General features: G+C 36.5%; 1 protein-coding gene across 2 annotated transcripts in view; it reads left to right on the forward strand.

Annotated features, from left to right (window-relative positions):
- The window catches only part of gabrg3 (gamma-aminobutyric acid type A receptor subunit gamma3), a gene marked incomplete at both ends in the record, with an annotated part of 132628 nt that extends 118089 nt beyond the window's left edge, over window positions 1-14539 (forward strand). Inside the window, 4 exons of one of the 2 annotated variants that reach the window (XM_081380092.1) lie at window positions 5023-5160; window positions 9280-9432; window positions 12852-13051; window positions 14261-14539. In XM_081380092.1, coding sequence (XP_081236218.1) covers window positions 5023-5160; window positions 9280-9432; window positions 12852-13051; window positions 14261-14539 — 770 coding nt within the window. The remainder of the gene's footprint in view (window positions 1-5022; window positions 5161-9279; window positions 9433-12851; window positions 13052-14260) is intronic. The other variant, XM_081380093.1, reaches the window with a different exon arrangement.
- Between the last annotated feature and the right edge of the window lie 4408 nt (window positions 14540-18947).

Here is an 18947-nt window from a genome sequence, read left to right on the forward strand (position 1 = left end):
TGGACAGGATGATCGTTTTGAAGCAAAAACGCTAGGCTACAAGATACATTTTTTTCAAAAGTCTTAAGTAGTTACGGTAAGTATGGGCCTTATTTCAGTGACTTAAACATAATTTCGTCAAAATTACAAACTTTTGCATATGTGCTGCTCACATATTATTGTATCAGAGTTTGTGCTCAATACTGAGACTTCAGCCATGAAAATTTTATAAGTAACAGAAATAGGCACAAATGTCAGGGCATGTCAAAACACAAAAAACACCTCAGACCCCAGAGAGTTAAAAAATCTTAAAGATTCCAAACTTTTGAGCGGTATATCTATGTCAGTTGTTTCTGAGGCTGTCTGTTATTTTGGAAAGAGGTAGTTTTAGCTCTGACAGTGTTCATTCAGAACTGGTCTGCCTGTCTTTGCATCCTCTCTAATCTCAGTCAACACAAAAGCCAACCAGCCAGCTCTGCTTTGAGACTATTAGAGTTGTGCTCTAGTCCTGCACTGATAAAAACCTGATAAAGCACCTCTTATGGACAGGGGTCATAAGGTCTATAAAAGGTCTTTTTTTTTTTTATCAGTTACTATATACAGTATATAAAAAAAAATCATACTAGGAAGCACTGTGGATGTAAGCAGTTTAAAAAAAAAAAAAAACTGCTTACTTTAAAGGCCTGTTTGAGGGTCAAGACTTGGTTTTAGGGATAAAGTTAAAATTAGGTTAAGGGTAGGTTTAGGGTAAGGGTTCGGGTTAGGCACTTAGTTGTGATGGGTAAGGTTAGGGTAAGCGGCTGAGATTGCATTGTGTCAACGAATGTCCTCATAAAGATAGATGTACAAGAAAGTGTGTGTGTGTGTGTGTGTGTGTGTGTGTGTGTGTGTGTGTGTGTGTGTGTGTGTGTGTGTGTGTGTGTGTGTGTGTGTGTGTGTGTGTGTGTGTGTGTGTGTGTGTGTGTGTGTGTGTGTGCGTGTGTGTGTAAAATGATACAATGTTAAACTAAGATCAATCTGTTTATTCTTTCCTTATTTGATGGTATTGCTGCGGCCCGGGTCATAAGATGAGCCATTAATCATTTGTGCCCACATGTCCATGACATTCTCAGGCACTTTGGCGGACAGAGGCAGGATGTTTAAACTAAAATGTATGACTCGCATTTAGTCTTCCACAAATCAATAGTAAGCTCCTTTGTTGATGAATGATGAAATCACAATGTTATTTGTTGTGCTAGCAAGGCATTCTCCACACACCCTATTAGGTTTAATTCTCATAGTCTTCCTCCCGCTGCCTGATCTTCCCACCATCACGGGAAGCACTTGCATGCTGTGATTCATCAGCGCCCCTTTCTTCACCCACTGAAGCCAATGAATGGTGTTCTGGTTCCCATGGCGATGGCTATTTTTTCCTCTGATTAAGTGGAATTTGCTTGTACCTTTTAGCGCATCATGACCTAAGGGTTATACAGTAATGAACCGAGGACAATGCAAATGGGGGAGGCAGAGACAGGGGGTGGCAGGGCAACTTTAGGGATCAAATGAAGCATGAATGTATCTTTTACACTGACCTTGGATAATTATCAAAAGAAACTTAAAGAGATATCCACTGCCACCTAATGAACTCAGTATAATATTAAGAGAAAAGAAGTGTGGCATCAAACTGGACACAGCTGGCTACTTTTGATAATGTCTGAGGAACAAACAGTTTAACAATATGATTGAAAGGAAAACAGTAGGTGTTTTTGACAGTTTTGCTATGAGTGACAAAAAGGCGTTTAGAGTTTGACAGAGGCCATGTATGTACTGTTAAGCAACATCTACAAATCATAAATTAATTTCCTGCTGGCACAGTAAAGCTAAAGATTTTGGCTTTTGCACAGTACTGAATGTCTTTAATTTGATTCGCTCAGCATGATTTACATCAGATTAAAACAACAAGGGTCGGATTATTGTTCTCGCTGTTTAAACCATGCACTTATTTAGCAGTTTGTTTCTAGTAAAGTCCATCCAAATTACCATTAGCAAATTTTTTTTGCCAAAGCCAATTTTGCTTTTGGCGCTCGTTGAGCATTCATTTGGACCGTTACACCACAAAAATGCTTTCAGCCAGCAGATTGAGATTTTTGTTTAGCTATAAACTACAACTATTCACTATTATATCAGCAATAATACAAATAAAAATATATTTTTAAAAATATCTTTATTTGTTATGTACTCAAACAATTTCAGCTCTGGCCTCTTGGTACCCCCTTAAATCATTTGGATGCAGCATCTATTTTACTATTGTGTACACAGAATTTTAATTGAAAATATTTTTTGCTGATCCTTTGCAACCTCTTTATGGCTGATTGAGCCAAGAAGTAGTAAACTCTATACAATACACTACTAATTATTTCTCAAAGTTCACAGGGATGGCACAGCGGGATTTACTCAGAGTGAGGATGAAGATTTCCCAGCTTATTTCTGTGCCAATTAATAAAGTATTTCCTTTAACCCTATATATATCGGTACTGGTTTTATGCTCTCGGTAGTGCCAATTAATGGGATTGTGAATTTAATGGATGTCCAGCAGATGTTTATGACACACCGGGAGTATTCTCCCCAAAATACATAGTAGCAGTATTGCTCAGTGTAAATAGGTCTTTAGATTTGCATATTTAATTCAGAATTGAAGTAATTCTGCATATGCATTCAGCACAGAAGGGATAGTTCAGAAAAATGAAAACATATTTTAAAAATGTCTTTTTTATTATTTCATTCTGAGTAAACTATACCTTTAAGACCCGTTGTATATTTCAGCAACATCATACAAAAATGTATATTTTACAAATCTATGTCTGATTATTCTGTAGTGTAAAATGTCAACCGATTGTGATCAAGACCATCTTCATTGCTACTTGAATGCCCTCTGCATAGACCAAGGAGATTTTAACAAAAAAACATTTTTCATATTTAGTGTGTTTAATCTGTTAAGAGAATGACAATTACCTCAGATGGCTATTAGGCTCGAATGTCATTTAACAGCACAGGTCATTGTGTGATCAACAGCATTAATATGTATTTGTGTGGAAATCTAATCATGCTGTTTTATTAATCACAATGTCTGGGCGAAGTGCATCCACTCACTTATCAGATAATGCTCTCTTTAACTCTTTCAACTATCTTCAGACATCATGGAACATAAGTAGCTTGAACACCAGCACTCTTGCTACTTGAAGTGACGGCTATGAAAATTCTGTCATTATTTACGTCTTTTTCCCAACCTGTATGAATTTCTTACTTCCTTATTTAATTTTAAAGACTTGTTCTGGTCACTCTTTGCCACGCAATTACAATAAACAGGTACTGAGTCGTTAACAAATGATTCAGAACAGTTTAAGAACTGTAAACTGATTCATTAAAAAGATCCAACATCACATCTCTCATGAACTAGGCAAGTAGAGGCACTTACCAAGCTTTTCAGTGAATAAGGATTTCTTTCCAAAGTATGGCTATTGTATGGAAGTGTGGCGGCATGCATCTTTAATCACATTGAAATAAAAAATTCTCTTTTAAATGATTACAGAATTTTCATTTCTGAGTTAACTATCCCATACACTTAGCCAGTGGTTCCCAACCTTTTTCCTTGGGGCCCCCCCTATGTACATATTTAACAACCCCCCCCCCCCCCCCATACATACATATATATATATATATATATTAGGGGTGTAACGGTTCACAAAATTCACGGTTCGGTTCAATTTGATACACTTGTGTCACGGTTCGGTTCGGTACGTTTTTGATACAGCAAAAAGAAGAAATGCCAGAGAAATTTCCTTCAATACATTTTTTTTATTCTTTTTTATATTAAAACTAACATCATAAAGTATGATTTTTTTTTACTTTGAGCAATTCTAGAGCTATTCACTCTTCTTATGAGCATATAAAACAAAACAGCTCCTTGAAAAAAAAAATTAAATGTAATATTGTAGTAGTTATAAACAAATGTTTATTTTATTTCAGATTAACATTTGAGGGCAGCAATTGTATTCATAATGTCAAAATAAAACCGACGTAATGTTACTTTCCTGCCAAACTTCCATAGTTGCAGTAACTACTACAGTAAATCCATGGTGAATGTTGCTGATGACACTGGATAGTTCAATCATGGCACAATGTTTCTTCCTGGTTTCCACGTCAGCGCTGTTTGATCCGTTAATAACGGAGAAATGTGAATGTTTCTCACTAGATTTCGCAGCGATGTTATTTCTGTGGCGAATTCAAATGCTTTCTTTACTGGATCTTTTATTAGCGCTGTGTAGTAACAGTGTCGCATGATCACGATCGGCTCGCGCTGCACTGGTCCAAACTGATAAACGGTCCTTCAACCACACAATAACGAGCAGTTTCGTTCCGCTTGCACTACGTCTGCCATTTGATGTTGGGCAATGTTGTGGTCGCGCCGGCGTCTATGAGCGCGCTTGCCACGCGCAACGCGCCTACATTTGAAATAACGAAATTGTAATTGAAATCGGCATTGTAAGCATATGATTTTTTTAAAATCTTTGAAAAAATATTTTTATATAAAATTATTAGTGGAACATTTTATGCATCTTTATTCACCTCAAAGCATATCCGCTCCCTGAGGGGGGCGCGGACCCCAGGTTGGGAACCAATGCACTTAGCAATACTTAAGAGACATGGATAATCGACGCAAGAGCAGCATCAGTGATCAATTTTAAGGTTAAAGTTTCCGAGCCTCAAGAGACAGCTGTTTGAAATCTCTTTTCTGGGCCACAGGTTGTACGCGAGAGGCATACGTCTCAAGGTTAGGTGTCAGCATTAAGATGGATGCTGTGTATAATCGAACCAAACTTCTCATTTACTTGTTCTCTCTCTCTGCCTTTGTCTTCCTTGTGCCCGTGATGTGCGTTTTATTAACATGCTCTGGGCTAGAGACAAATGCTGCACTTGGATGCCTGGCACTGGGCTGCACTCAGGTATCCATCACAAGTGAAGGGGGCGCTAGGGGTCACTGGCTTATGCTCTATGTAATTACAGATGGATACCCACGAGATGAAATGATTTACAAGTGGAGGAGGAACTCAGTGCAGGCGGCTGATCAGAAGTCATGGAGACTTTACCAGTTCGACTTCATGGGCCTGAGGAACACCACAGATATAATTAAGACAACTGCAGGTAATTTTCTACTCTATTGTTTGGATCAAATGAAAGTATAATAATCAATAAAGTATGATTATTAATTGGCTATTAATAAATATAATTTTTCCAAGGCTGATGTAAACTACCGTTCAAAAGTTTGGCAGGCATGAAAACTCCTCACCTTTCGGCGAAATTCGCCGTTTTAAAACCTAAAAGGGTCACCTACGTGATTTGTGCAGATCCGATGAGAAAATATTTAGCGGGGGGGGGGGGGGAGGTCGAGGTCGAGGCCAGCATTTATCCCCTATAAAGTTACCATAAACTTCGCAGCTTTAAAAAACAATCATCATTCCTAATGCCGAAACATGACAGCCAATACGAGTCAGAGTAACGGGCAGAAATGTTTTCTAAGTCTTACACCGCGAGTCTGACAACTGGACACACTGCCGAACATAGAACCGCACGTCGGAAAGCAAGCCTGAGGTAAGTTAGCTTACAATGTTAACTGTCCTGTCAGATACAGACAGCGATGTTGCCAATGTCATTATTTTTACATTTTGACATAGAAGTGGGCGAGATAATATCGCGAGCGGGCGCGGGCGCCGTGAGCGCTGAGCGAGCAGGAAACAAGTAACAGTTAGTGCAGTGTTATTCATTGCGCGGCTCGCGAGCCTCATGTGGCTCGCCAAGCTTTAATTTGTGGCTCGCATGGCGGTAAATAATACGGTGATATGATAATGCATTCACTAGAGATATTTCATAAAAACATTAATAACAAGTAGGGCTTTAACATAACCCGTTAAAAACTCAAAGTGTCAGCTCTATTACAAATAATTTCGATTGGATTGAAAGGGGTGGTTTATCGAGAGAACGTGAAAAAACTTGATCGATTGAAAACCGAAACTGAAAGGACGACGTATGACGAGCTGAACGAGCTGTTCTCGTGATGAAGTGTCATATAAATGAGTATCCTTTCATTCTATAATTCTCCTTTCACTCAGCATCTGTGAAGTGAAGCAGGACAGTCCTTGTTTCAGATTATCATACAGACGACTGGTTTGGGGCATTTTTAATGCGTGATAAATAGTATAGTAAATAGTTTTTTTTCCTCTGACACCCGATGAAATTAGTAGATCAGCGGCCCATTGGTTCTTTTCTTGATTAAGTTAGTATAGAAATTAGTACAAAACTAATTATGAAAGTTTCCTTTATTTTTCAGTGCATTTGTTTTACAATATATGGCTATTACTATCATGGGATTAATATTATAACTATTATTGTAGTAGTAGACAGACACTGTAACTAAAAGAGTTTTGAATTTTTCTTTGTTTAATTTGCACCAGATTGATGAATTTAACATTTAAAAAGCACAAAATTTTCTTACGGGGGAGCATGCCCCCGAACCCCCCTAGAGTGGCAGAGGTCCACTCATCACAGTGATCCAAAAATCCTGTGAGAAACACTGGTAGCCTAATACTATGTCAATGCAGCTTACATGTTTTTTGGGGGGGTGTTCATCACTGTGGAGTACACTGTAAAAAAAATCCCGTTGTTTTTACGGAAAAAAACTGGCAGCTGTGGTTACCAGAACAATACTGTAAAAAACACATCAAACCGTAAACATACTTACGGAGTTACATGTAAATTTAACATTTTAAACATGTATATTTAACATTGGATTTCAGTAATATGATATAATGTTATACGACCTATTGAAGTATTAATATCTGTTTTGTACCATAGTATTACACTTACAAACCAACAATCTCAGCAGTAATGAGAGTTACATGATTAATCAAAGCTCATCACAAGTAGTACTTCCACAAGTAAATTAATTTTAATATACAGAAGGTGCACAGTGTCATTCAAACAAACATTAAACACCATAATGGTAACACACATGAAATTTTAAAAATACAATAAACATTAATTTAACAACATTAAATGTAAAATAAAACCCTAATGTACATAACTGATTATAAAAAAAACTAAGAAAACTATGATGAAATATAGTTATTTCAACAAAAAATAACTTCCAAAAACTGTAAATTTAACGGTATTTTACAGTAAAATGACATTAAATGTACCATTAGATCTATCACAGTTATTTACCGTATATAGTACGGAAACTTTCTGTTAACCAATTAACAGTTTTTCACTGTAGCATTTTTACAGTCTTTTACTGTTAAAATCACGATCATTTTTTACAGTGTATAGTTCAATTCTATTAATAAATGAGAAATTTGTACTAATTTCATCTGTTCGTGTTAACTGTCACGCGTTACACACTCATTACATTTATTTAAAAAAAAAAATTGTGTGTGTGTGTGTGGGGGGGGGGGGGGGGGGGCTGGGTATGGGCTGGGTATGCTGCCTTCTCACCTTTTTTACCCCTGACCTGTTTTCATGCCTGGTTTGGGGTCAGTATGTTTTTTTTTTAAATAAGTCTCTTATGCTTACCAAGGCTGCATTTATTTGATAAAAAATACAGTGAAAACTGTAATGTTGTGAAATATTATTACAGTTTAAAATAACGGTTTTCTGTTTGAATATATTTTATTATATATAATTTATTCTTGTGATGGCAAAGCTGAATTTTCAGCATCATTACTCTAGTCTTCTGTGTCACATCTTCAAGAAACAGTTGTATTATTATCAGTGCGCTTTTTAAATTTTTTTGTAGAAATAGAAATCTTTTGTAACATTGTAAAAGTCTTTTCAGTCACTTTTGATCAATTTATCACTACTGAATAAGGATTATAAGTAGTTATAAGTAGGTATTCATTTCTTTTTTTAATATGCTGACCCCAAACTTTTGAACGGTGATGTAAATATCATAATGTATGCTTTAGAGCTAGAAGTTTGGTTCAAAGCAACGGTTTCTAACCCAGGGATTCTCGTCCAACGTGGTATGAATAAAAATGATCAGTATAATATCTTCCTTTAATTTACATTATTAAATTATGCTAAACTAGTGTTGACCTATTTTCTCAAGCAACTACCTTTTTAATGTCCTGGATTCATCACACCATTGAATTTTCTGGTAGACTGACATTTGCATTTGTTTAATGCAGGGTGTATGCTTTATAGAACCAACCAATGATGTATGAGGTTGTTTCTCTTGACAGTAAACGTATAGAATTTTTTTTTATATTCACTTTAATGTACCTCCTGCATCTTAATCGATCTCCATTAAGATTGAAATCTCTGGGTCCAGAAGATTGTAAGCTGTTAAAATGTCACTTCAGTTAAAGCACTACTCTACGTGCATTATTGAATGACATTTTCTCCGGGCTTAGTAAATCTTAGTGTGAACATGGTCAATGGGCTGAATACAATTTTTGATATCCTCATATTCATATACCAAATGTGTTATACAAGGATGATGCAAAATGGAATTTTCTGGTGCAAACTGATGTTACATTGAAGTTATATTAATTCAAAGTTATATAGTATTTTCCTATTTTCAGAGAAAGAGAAAAATATTAAGAAATGAATATTACATACAGTACAGTAGCGTTCCCATCCGTTTTCAAATTATCAATATATGTGAGAACTGTTCAAGAAAAAAAAAGCAATTAGACTCTTTTTCACATATTGCAAACTATTTTGCCTGTTAAAACAAAATTATATGCTATCATTTTACTCACTCTCAGTGTTTACTCTCAGCCTGTGAAAATGGATAGAAACTGTCTATCACTGTATAAAGAAAAGAAACACTTGACCCTTCTGTAGGCTACAAAGAAAAGTGAAAAGGTTTTGTTTAGGCCTTCAGATTAGGCCACGTATAAAGCCTGTGATATTTAAGTGATATCAAATGAGCACTTAAAAGTAGCCTTGATACAATACAATGATAGATACAATGCCAATAAAGAAAGGAGAATAATTCTGAAAGATTGTAACTGAATCAGAGCTAAGATAGTTTCAAGGATGGTCAGTCTCTTACAAAATACAAAAATTAAAACTGGCAGGAGGGCTTTTCGAAGAAAATATAAAGGCAAGATGACCTTCAAATTTCAGAAGTGTTTTTGGTTTGTTGAATAAATGAGTATGAATAAAGTTTAGTTACTGAAGTACAACAATGTATTTGAGGCACCATTGTTTTCTTCTTCTTTTTAGAGATGTTTCATTAGCAACATATTTTTCTCTTTCTAGGTGACTATGTGGTGATGACTGTATACTTTGACCTAAGCAGAAGAATGGGATACTTCACAATTCAGACCTATATCCCCTGCATACTTACTGTGGTGCTCTCATGGGTCTCCTTTTGGATCAAAAAAGATGCAACTCCAGCCAGAACAGCACTAGGTACATTCAGTAAATACAGGCACCTGATCCTTGTGTGATTCATTCATGTGTGGCTTGATGTTTGTTTCTTTGGAAAAAAAAAAAAACTTCTTAAAAAAAAACTCAGCAGTATTAAAGATACTTTGACATACAGTATATTCAAAGTTACTTTGGCCATGTACACACTGTAAAGTTTTAAGATTTAAAGTGCCATTATTATACCATTTTAAAGGTTTCTAGTTTTGCTTTGGTTACATTTTAAATGTAGGCTAATATAAATGCGTCAGTCATTGCGTTGGTAACGCAAGAGTTTAGAGATGGTATGAGATGTTAATAACGACCGTGTTATGGAGGATGATGAGATTTCTTTTAATTTTATTATTAAATTAACTTGTGTTTACTTGCTCAAATAACGCTTGGCAGCTACAGAGAAATTGGTAGCCCGGCAATAGACAAGTGGCGACGTCACTCATTCTACCAGCACGGTTCAGCACAGTTCACCAAACATGCTGAGAATTCCAGGTAGAGAATGGTTTGAAGTCATTGTTAAAATAGAACTGGAACCGTGCCTTACCGTTCTTAGAACCGTTTGGCTCGACAGTGAAAAAGCAGCTTATAACTCCATTTATCGTCGTTCTTTGAACTTTGCTTACCTATATTACACACTAAATAAAAAATGCATAATAGGGGCACTTTAATGCTATAGTGAATACCCTAAATTATCATTCAATGTGTATGAAATACTGAAGTCATTCACAAAATTGTGATGGTTGATAAATGTTTTGCTTTATTTGCAATCCAAGATGACATATTATGAGAATAAAAGACATTACAAAAATGCTTTTATAAAAAGAATATCTATGTGTTTTCTTTTTAGTGTGTCCTTTTGTTCACATTTATTCTTGTTTCATTACAGCGCTTCATCTGTTTTTTGTTGGCTTTACTCATTTCTTTATAGTTTCCTGCTTTGATTAAGTCCATGTCCTGTCCTGGTAAATGTCACTTTTGTCAAGGTAATTTTTCTTTTTTCATTTTTCATTGTTTCTTTTAATTTATCAAATAATTAGATCTTGATCATTTTTAAAGGATCCCCATATTGTTCAATGAGAGGTCTGCATGTATCTTGCAACATAATATAGAAAGGCTTTTAATCTGTCTCATGGCGTAGCTTGATTATCTTGCCACTCTTAAGGTGATGATACCCAGGGCAACTTTTTGAGCAATGTTGCTGGGCAATCTTGCAGAGCGATTGTTGCTTGGGAACTTTCCCATTGAAAATGGGCAATAAATATATATCTGGATAATTTAGATCGGTCGTGGGCCCTGTGTCTCATCTGGTTGCCCGTTGACGGCAACATTGCCCAAAAAGTTGCCCTGTGTATCATCACCTTTAGGCTGTCTTGTTCGATTACCTCGAGCACACAACAGATAAGTGTGGCCTGAGATGGTGTTCCCACTGAATATTCTCAAGCTAATAAGCATGAGCTGTGGTGGTCATAAAAAAAGGGATCATAGATTGACATTAATTTGGTATCTACACTGATCCTATAGCTAACTGGAAGAAAAGACCCTGTGCAATCTATGTTTGGAAGAAGGAAATAAACTGGCAACATACAAAAGAAGGATGAATGCAATTAATCTGTCTGACAAAAGAAGCCATTATACCTTCAGTGGAAAGAAAGGGAGTAGGAGAAAAAGTAGAGATTTGCTTTACAGGCACAGGTTGATCGATGAAGTCCAGAGAGAAAGGCAGCCGAGATAAAATGTGGGAGAGAGAGAGAGAGTGCTTGGACTCACAGCCGTGGAAATGTCAGGTTAGAAAAGGATGTGACTAAGACAGAACCCAGAAAAAATAGTGAGGGGTCAAGTATAGGGTGGTCAGTCAGTCTTTGAAGACATGAGCAACTTAATCTGAGAATGTATTGGAGATGCAAAAAATTGTCCGTAGGTGTGAATGCGTGCGTGTGTGTGTGTGTGTGTGTGTGTGTGTGTGTGTGTGTGTGTGTGTGCGAGTCCCTAAAAAATCCTAAAAATATATCAGTTTCCACAAACATATTAAGCAGCACAGCTGTTTTCAACATTTCAACAAAATAATAAAACTATATGTTTCTTGAGCATCAATTCAGCATATTAGAGTGATTTTTGATCATGTGACACTGACTGAAGTGATGTCTGCTTCAACTTTGCCATTACATTCATTATATTAAATGAATATATATTAAAATAAAAAACTGTGGTTTCATTGTACTAACATTTCACAATATTAAGTTTATAGATATATATAAAGTTATATATAAAAAATAGTAAGGGGGGTTGGGTGGAACAGGAAAATTATGTAGGGGAAGAATAGAAAAGTACCGAACAGCCCTAACAGCCGGTCTACATCATTACTAACTCTTTCAACCCTCAAAACCAGCAGCCTGGGTACCATCACTGATAAGTACAGGAAGTACCGCATTACAGTTATTTGAACGTCCAGCCAGTTGTTATGTCATTCTTATCCACCGCAAAAACTGATGAGAGAACTAATGAGGCTAAAATAGAGCTAAGCAGTTCAGGAAAGAGTGCCATTTTGAAATGCATATTTCATTCACAGGCTTTTCTGACTCCGGCAGGCAGTCATTTAACTAAGTGCCAGTGTAACAAGGGAAGTCAGTCTAACAGGTGAAGGTAATCACCGTGGCCAACAACAGCAGAGGAGAAAAGGAATGGGGTGCGAAATTTCTCTCTGAATTAGATGAAGCTTGCTTGTTTCCATAGAAACCCTTGCAAAACAGGGGCACAGTCACTGGTTCTCTGAGGCAACTCTAAATGTCCATGCAAGAGTGGAGCTAAGAATGCTTCAAAGATTCTCGGTGTTTGTGTGGGTGGTATATTTTTTAATTTGCAGGTGTCTCTGTTCCTATCATATGCAAGAGAAGGACTTCAGCATCTGGACAGGTGTCAAATTGAAAGGAAAAACATCAATAAAGGCATATACTGTAATAGTGTTGTTTTTAAAAGAATACTAATTTGCGGTAGTGTTGAATTATGGTGGTGGTTAAAGTATTTCTCTTTTTCTTTCATATGGCCTGTATTAAAGACCTGCCTATGTAGAGCAAGTCAATCACTTATGAGGTTCTATTTTAGATAGAGCCTAGTGTGAAAGCTCACTAGATTTTGGAACAACGCTATTTTTTTTTTTATTCCTGTCCAACAACAACCAGTGCAGTGGAGATTTAGATGGAACTTAATCAGCTCTGCTCAGTGAAAAAGCATCAAATAATTAGATTAGAGGCAAAAAATAACAATGTTTTGTATTCAGCCGAGATATCAAACTACATTTTACTCATGCTAACCATGTCAGCGTACGCTTTAGATGATTTAGCTCATATTTTTCATTAGCAGGCATTTCCCTTGTTACCAGCCTTTCCATCTAATATCCTCTTCTGATTATGCAGGAATAACAACAGTATTGACCATGACAACGCTCAGCACAGTGGCACGGACATCACTACCCAGGGTCTCATACGTCACAGCAATGGACCTTTTTGTCACTGTCTGTTTCCTGTTTGTTTTTGCGGCTCTCATGGAGTATGCCACGCTCAATTATTACTCCTACAGTGCTGGCAAACCAACCTGCAAAAAGACAAAAAGATCGGTGAGTACCAAGAGTTTAAGCTGTTCTTCTTTTAGGAGAAAGCTATGCATGCTGTTCACACTATATATGTAACTAAGGGATTTTTTTTTTTCTTTTCTTTGTTTCATTTTCTTGCTCTAAGTCACCTGTCAAAGTTTCATGTACGTTAAAATGAATACTGAAATCTTCCAGGGCCATTTTTAATACAGTTAGAAATATATATACTGTATATATATACTGTACAAAGCAGTACAACGGTTAATGAAGTATACTCAATACTCAACACTCCCAATCCAAATCAAGTATATTGACATGTCAAGTAAGTCATTAAATTGTTACTTTTACCCTTTCAAATACATTAAATACTCATCCAGTTTGACAGAATAATGACTTTTCAGGTAGAATCTATTATTGTTGTACTTTCATAACATAGTGATGTACTATTACTATCAGATATATGCAGACAGAAGTCCCTTTTCGCATATGTGTTTGTTATAGGCGATCTCTCAAGATGGTATGGAAATATGATTTCATTAGGCTGATGTTGTTAGTCTTTGTCTATGTGTGTAATGTGATGCTAAATTATGGTTGAGCAAGCGCGTCTTACTTTTTATTCATTGTGTTCCTCCGGTGGCGGTCTCCGCAGGTGAAATTTTCCCACTCTCTCGCCGATCACTCATTTTGATTAGATCTTATCTCTGCTGAGAAGCACGGATAATTACCATCGCAATTTTACACGAAACAAATATTACCCTATAGGTGATCTTACATAGATTATCTTTCAGTTCTGTAATTACCATGCTTTGCTAGTTATGTCACTATAATGAGACAAATAAGTGGTAGAATACTATTGGAGATTTTTCCTTGTGTGGTCTAAAAGGGTTTAGAGAAAGGATTTAGACAACCATGCTCAGATTTTGAGGTCATTGTACCTGCCCGTGAGAGATTGATGCTGCACTTGACTTGCCCACTGAAGGGAACGCTGTTAGTTTAAGTGAGTGGGAATTTCTTAGAAGGCACCATGATCTTATGCTTTGATTGACAGCCCACTCTGAAGGATTTGTTTTGCTCATGGCATAGATTAGATGCACACGCATACACTTCGGCTACAGTTTTGTTGTTCGATTGGATGAAATATTGTGTGCAGTACATGCAAAACACATCCAAATGTATGACTCCGTAAAACGAGAGCCCTTCAAATTCTAAAAGGATGTTGTTTTTGTCCAACAGAACTACTCAGTACTGGCTGTGGGTCCTCCTCCCACTGTTATCACGCTCAACAACTCCATGTACTGGCAGGAGTTTGATGATGCCTGTGTTTATGAGTGCCTGGATGGAAAAGACTGCCAGAGTTTCTTCTGCTGCTACGAAGAGTGCAAAGATGGAGCGTGGCGAAAGGGCCGTCTGCATATAGACATTTTGGAACTCGATGCATACTCTCGTGTCTTTTTTCCCACCTCTTTCCTACTGTTCAATATTGTCTACTGGGTAGGCTACTTATATCTTTAGCGGTCCCACACACCTCCCGACGCAAAGGACTTGACTTTTGATTCTGTCAGAGCATAAACAAAGAATAGACTGAACCAGGACTTTCAAGGTACTGTAAAAAAAGAGTGGATACTGGTTATCAGAGTTGAGCTGTGGTAATACAAGGACTTCTCCAGAAGAGAGATGAAAATGAAAAATGAGACTACAGAAACCGAAAGCGACAGCAGATCCATCAAAACCCTTAAAACCAGGCTGTTTTAAATGGTCAGGAAGGATATTTCCACAAGCTCTTTAAGTGGTTGCAATTCTCTGGCAGAGATCTTTGCCTTTTGTTCTTCAGGTACCAGGGGGAAGAAAAGATTCACAACGTTCCTCTCACACAATCTCATCTTTTTATGAGTGAGAGAGCAACTGGAAGAAGTCAAGGTGTGAAAAATCCTTAGGCCAAGTCAGCGTGAGAAAAAAAAATGCCTTGCATAGCATGTGACCCTCTGACTTTTGGTGTCTCTTACAATCCTGGTAGATCGTTCACATGAATGGAAACCTGTCATCTAGCCATCAGTCAAAACCAGACCGGCTTTCATGTAAGCGGAGCTTTCAGAGCCATCTATAGTGCCTTCCACTGGAGGAGAAGCCATCAGGCAGAGAAATCTTAGAAATGATGGCAGGAGCATCATCTGGTCTTGACTGACCGCTGATGGTTTTGTTTTGGAGTTTATTCAACCTTTAGTTATAGTCACCCATTATTTTAATGCATTCAACATGTCTAAACCCATTGTCACTGCATGTTATAGTATTAAGCTCTACCCTGAATCAGCACAATAATGGCAAGAGAGTAGAACCATTTTGGAAGATTTGGAATATTAATTAGTATGTAGATTGCAAATGTTTGCTTATATTTCTAGATTTTTATAGCATAATTTTTCCACACAAAAGATTCAATTAATATATTATACAGTAGACTATATTTTATTTTGAAATGCCTAAAGTCTATTAGCATCAGTTTATTAGTTAAAAAGTGCATGCATGGAATGTATCATAAGTTCCATAGACTCTCACCCTTCAGTCCAGTTGGCAAAATAGTTGCAATCCATGTCTACGCCAAGTACAGCAAAAGCAACACCGCCCAAAGGAAATCAAGGAAACTGAGTGTCTCTGGGTCTTTATGGACACATTTGCATTTGCAGATTTTATTATTCTGTCTCTAGTAGGTCTTGCATCTACAGACCCATCCTATGATATATCGCAATACATTTGGCACTTGGAAGTTCATTTGAAAAGTGCAATTCTGTCATCCTTTATTCACTTTCATATACATTACATTTTCCACTCACAGAATACAAAAATTATTTAGCAGAATGTCTAGCCTGCATTTTTCCAAAAAATAACATTGGGTTGTGCTCAAAAAAAACATTTTGGTTACACTTTATGTTACGGTGACCGCGTTACAGTGTAATTATACGTTTAAGTAATAATAATAAACATATACTTACAATAGGGTTAAGATTGGGGTTTGTTTAGGGTTAGTTGCATGAAATTATGGAGTTGCATCATTTATAGTTATAACTATTGTAACTACGTGTAACAAGGTCACTATAAAATAAAGTGTTACCAAAAAATCAAACAGGTTTGGAGCAACATAAGGGTAAGTAGATAATGACAGATTTGATTTATTTATTTATTTTTGAGTAAACTATCAATTTAATAATAAGATGAAGTGTCAGAATAATACCCACAATCAAAACAGCAATTAGTAACACCTTACACAAATGTTTCAAATGGTTGCATCATTGAAATAACAATGAACAAAAAAAATTCAGCCTTTATTAATCTAGGTTAATGTCAGTTTATACATATACGGATGTTCATTGTTAATTCATGTTCATTCATAATGCATTAACTTGTGTTAATTTATGCAACTTGAAATGTTTAAAATGAGTTCGTTTACATATAAATTAACATTGATTACATTAACTTTGATTAATAAATGCTGTTAAAGGGATAGTTCACCCAAAAATTCTGTCATAATTTACTCACCCTCAAGTTGTTCCAAACCTGTGTGAGTTTATTTCTTCTGCTGAACACAAAAGAAGATATTTTGAAGAATGTTGGGAATTAAACAGTTGATGGACCCCATTGACTTCCATAGTATTTTGTTACCTACTATGGAAGTCAATGGGGTCCATCAACTGTTTGGTTACCCAAATTCTTTAAAATATTTTTTTTTGTGTTCAGCAGAAGAAAGAAATTCATTCAGGTTTGGAACAACTAAGGGTGAGTAAATGATGACAGAATTGAACTTTTTGGGTGAACTATCCCTTTAAGTGTATTGTTCATTGCTAGTTCATGATACCTAATGCATTAGCGAATGTTAGTGAATTGGAATATGTTGTAAAGTCATACCAAACATTCTTAAGCACACTGCAGTAAGGAACCCTACATAATCACTGTGCTCATTACCAAACTTTAATTCACAATAAGAGTTGTTACTGTGTTGCCTTAGGGTCACCTGCACAGAGATACTGTGAGATGATCCATTAGGAGGGATCAAATGGATTAATATAAGGTATCTACTTCAAATTATAGTCATTACCAAAGGATTCACACTAGCTGAAAACATTCTGAGGCAATCACAAGCTTTTTTCTTTTCTTGATTAATTATTTTGTAATCTTATTCTTCATTATCATTATTGTCTCATAGGTAAATGTTAATGTGTGATGCACACCAGAGGCAATATTATTGTTATTTTCTTCCTCAATGATTGTAGCATATTTTTTCACTCTCCATCTGATACCACTGTGGTGGGCTGTGAATTCTACCAGCTTCAGCTCTAATACATCTGACCTACAGAAGGTATCAACATTTAATCGATCAAATCCTTTCCACCCGCTCTCTGTAACTTTAATCTTTGGAGTCAGGTTTTTATTTGATTTCATCTTTGACACTTACTCATTTTAGTTTGTGCCAAGCGTCTTTGTAAGGTAATCTTTAAGGATTGGTAACGAAATTCTGAATAACCAGAAATGTGCTGTGATTTGCTGCCATGCCGCTTCTCCTCTTGCATTTCATGACGCTATAGTGATCTTTTCTGTTGTGGCTTCTTGAAGGTGTCAATCCACTATTGACCTGTTTTGCGATTCTGTTTGATGATAATCTGTGAGTGCTTCAACATGTTGTTATTGCGGCTGTTAATTCAGTTTGACGTACAATAATTATTAGCTGTTCATTTATAGTGGTGCTAGAGCTTCAGTCCATCATTCCAGTTCAACCATCCTTCGAGAGCAGCGCTTTTTGCTCTTCACACCCAAGGAATCAGACAAATCTGACTTTGCCAAAAGTTCATGTTAGTGACCTAAAGCCATATGCTGGAATTAAATCCAATTATACTGCTTTTTTTAGTGGCCTAATAATGGCATTAATTCCAATGACGAAGTACTCCGAGGAAAGAAATAGAAAATCTTGAGCATTAGTCCTTGATGTATTTCAAGCTTATTTGGTCACGTTGTGTCATTGGGTGTAGACTACTGGATATTATTCTTCACCATTCAAGCCAGGGGATCTTTTCAGCGCAACGAATATAATGTTTAGTTGTTTTGACTTTTTGTTTCCAAGGAGAAAAAGATTTACACATTCAAGTGACCTTTAATATGGTGGATATGCTATCCTTAGTGATATATAACATGCATTCACTGAACACTCAGTACTCTGCTGAACGTGATTTCGCCAGATATGTTCCTGGATCAACAGTTTACAGTTTATGTCAAGATTAGGCTTACAACCAGGGTTTGGTGCTTCTACATCAGTGTTATTCACCTATCATTTCCCATTTATTTTAAGGACAAGTTAGTGTAGGGTTGGGTTTAGGGGTATAGGAATATGGTTAGGACAACATTTTCAGAGAGGAATGTTGTTCCAGGATCAACAAAATTATGTTGATCCAGGAACATGTCTTACTTGGCAAAATCACGGTGACCCATATAGCATCTTTCCCACAGTTCAGCCACTAAGCAGACCAGATAAATCTGGTTTTAACAGCGGTCATTGCTTTCTTTCTTTCTTTCTTTCTTACATCAATGAAATTTACTTGTAATAAATAAAACCTTCAAAGTGCAAGTCGACCGTTAAAGGCTGAATGCCAAAGAAATCTCATTCACTGATCTGCTATGAAGATGGCTCCCCCCAATAATATCGTTCATTTTGCTTAATAATGTTGTTGGGATTTGTTTGTTTATTACAGTACGGTAAATTACAGTACAGCATAATTCCTCACTTTTGAAAGCGTCTGAAAGCCTTTTGTTTCAAGTGGTCAGATTAGTAGCTATCAATGTCAGTTGCCTGTACTGTTTTTTGGGAATAGTCTTAAAATATAACCACTGTCCTGATAGCGATAGTAATAATACCATAATAATAATAATAACTCTTTTTTCT

This window comes from Scardinius erythrophthalmus (assembly GCF_964197995.2).
Source record: "Scardinius erythrophthalmus genome assembly, chromosome: 12".
Lineage (NCBI taxonomy): Eukaryota > Metazoa > Chordata > Actinopteri > Cypriniformes > Leuciscidae > Scardinius > Scardinius erythrophthalmus.